Source organism: Pteropus vampyrus, unplaced genomic scaffold (genome assembly GCF_000151845.1).
Source record: "Pteropus vampyrus isolate Shadow unplaced genomic scaffold, Pvam_2.0 Scaffold246, whole genome shotgun sequence".
NCBI classification, from domain to species: Eukaryota; Metazoa; Chordata; class Mammalia; order Chiroptera; family Pteropodidae; genus Pteropus; species Pteropus vampyrus.
In genome coordinates, this window is record NW_011889027.1 from 666,553 (window position 1) to 668,303 (window position 1,751).

At 65.7% G+C, this 1,751-nt stretch overlaps 1 protein-coding gene across 3 annotated transcripts in view; it reads left to right on the top strand.

Annotated features, from left to right (window-relative positions):
- Positions 1 to 1,122, top strand: part of EIPR1 (EARP complex and GARP complex interacting protein 1) — a 102,417-nt gene extending 101,295 nt beyond the window's left edge. For all 3 annotated transcript variants that reach the window (XM_023520084.1, XM_011374423.2, XM_011374422.2), the window contains one exon: positions 590 to 1,122. In XM_023520084.1, coding sequence (XP_023375852.1) covers positions 590 to 764 — 175 coding nt within the window. In that variant the 3' untranslated portion in view covers positions 765 to 1,122. The remainder of the gene's footprint in view (positions 1 to 589) is intronic.
- Positions 1,123 to 1,751: the final 629 nt, after the last annotated feature.

Here is a 1,751-nt window from a genome sequence, read left to right on the forward strand (position 1 = left end):
GCACAGCAGCCTCTGCCCGCGAAGGATCCGGGGGCCCCGGAGCACAGCGCACACCGAGCACAGTGTGTTTGTGAAAAGGAAGAAAAGTGCCGAAGCAGCGTGTGCCGGGTCGATACGTGTCCCCTGCACTGTGTGCGTGTGTGGGGCGGGCTGGGTGTGGCCCTCAGAACGGGAAGCCTGCGCAGCCCCGAGGAGGTCCCCTCGCTCACGCGCGGGCGTCAGCACACGAGCGTCCTCTGGTCCCGCTGTGTCTCGTTCAGAGGGAGGTGACGGGGACAGTGGCCTGTCCAGCTCCTCCGCAGTGAGGCTGGGCTGGGCAGTCCCTTCTGCTCAGGTGTCACAGGCAGGTGTCACTCTTTACGTCAGTTTCTCGGTTCCCCTGATCATCTCCCAGCCAGCGCCCCGAGCCGAGGCACCCCTGGCGGCTGTCCCAGGGCCTGTTGCCAGGTGGCCCCTGCGGCCTTGGTCAGCTAGCTTCCTGTGCCCCCGCGGCAGCCGCCGTCGGCCCCGCTCGGGCCCCCTGGCCTTCCCGCGGCGTGGCGAGGAGGCCGAGCCGCGCCGCCTCACGCACGTCTCTGGTGCCCTCCAGGAGCCAGGAGCCCCCGCAGGACAGCGTCATCGCCACGTACGAGGAGCATGAGGACAGCGTGTACGCCGTGGAGTGGTCCTCCGCCGACCCCTGGCTGTTCGCCTCCCTGAGTTACGACGGGCGGCTGGTCATCAACAGGGTCCCCCGGGCGCTGAAGTACCACATCCTGCTGTGACCCGCGCTGGCCCGTCTGGGCGCGGCGCGGTCGTGTTCCAGACAGGGTGTGCTCTGCGGCCGCCGGGCTTTCCTCTGGAGCGGGCGACGGCAAATGACGACGGCACATCTGCCGGTGCCACAGCCGACCCTGAGTCCGGTCGCCCCAGCCGCACTGGGGACGCCGTCCGCTGTCCTGGGGCCGCCCGCCGGTCACCTGCCGGTCGCTGCTCACGCTCTCTCTTTCTCTTAAGGACGTTGGGATTTCACTTAAAAAAACTTTGAAAAAAATCTAAAAATAGCAACTTTGTTTCTATAATATTAAGTTGCCTTTCCCTTGAGACTAAAATGGAATAAATACGCAAGGCCGTCCCCCTGCACGGGCTCCTGCTCATTCTTCCAGGGACTGCCCCCACATGGCCTCGTCACCGGGTCCCTGTTCATCCTCTCAACCTGGGCAGGGGCCAGAGCACCCTCCCCATTGTCCCCTCCGGCCACAGCTCGTGGGAGCTGCCCCATATCCTGGGTCTGACCGGCTCGCGCCAGGCCCAGCTGGGAGCCCTGCCCGTCAGTGGCCAGGTGTCCGTCAGCCTCAGCACCCAGTCCCCAGGAGCCCTCCTGTGCTGGGTCCCCTCGCGTTACTGGTGGCACGGGTGACGCGGCTCCTCGTCACCGGCAGGCACACTGTGCTCCCAGGTCGCCCGGCGCTCTTGCCCGTCGCCCCTCCCGGGGTCTGCCGTGGGCGCTTGGCCCGCACCGGCCAGAGGTCCCTGCAGGGGCCAGGTGTCCTCTGGGACCCCGGGTTTCCTGCTCTAATGAGCGTGAGGGACAGGAGCTGCTTTCCGGCTCGCTTGGGGCTCAGGTCGGTTCTTCCCAGACAAGCCTCAGGCTGCAACCTGACTCATTCCCGGTGGCCGGAGCCACTGCTGTCCCTGGAGTGTTAGTGTGTCATTCCTGAGGAGCATTCTGGGTTTCATTTCTTCTTTTCAAGGCTGAGAGATTGTGGGGC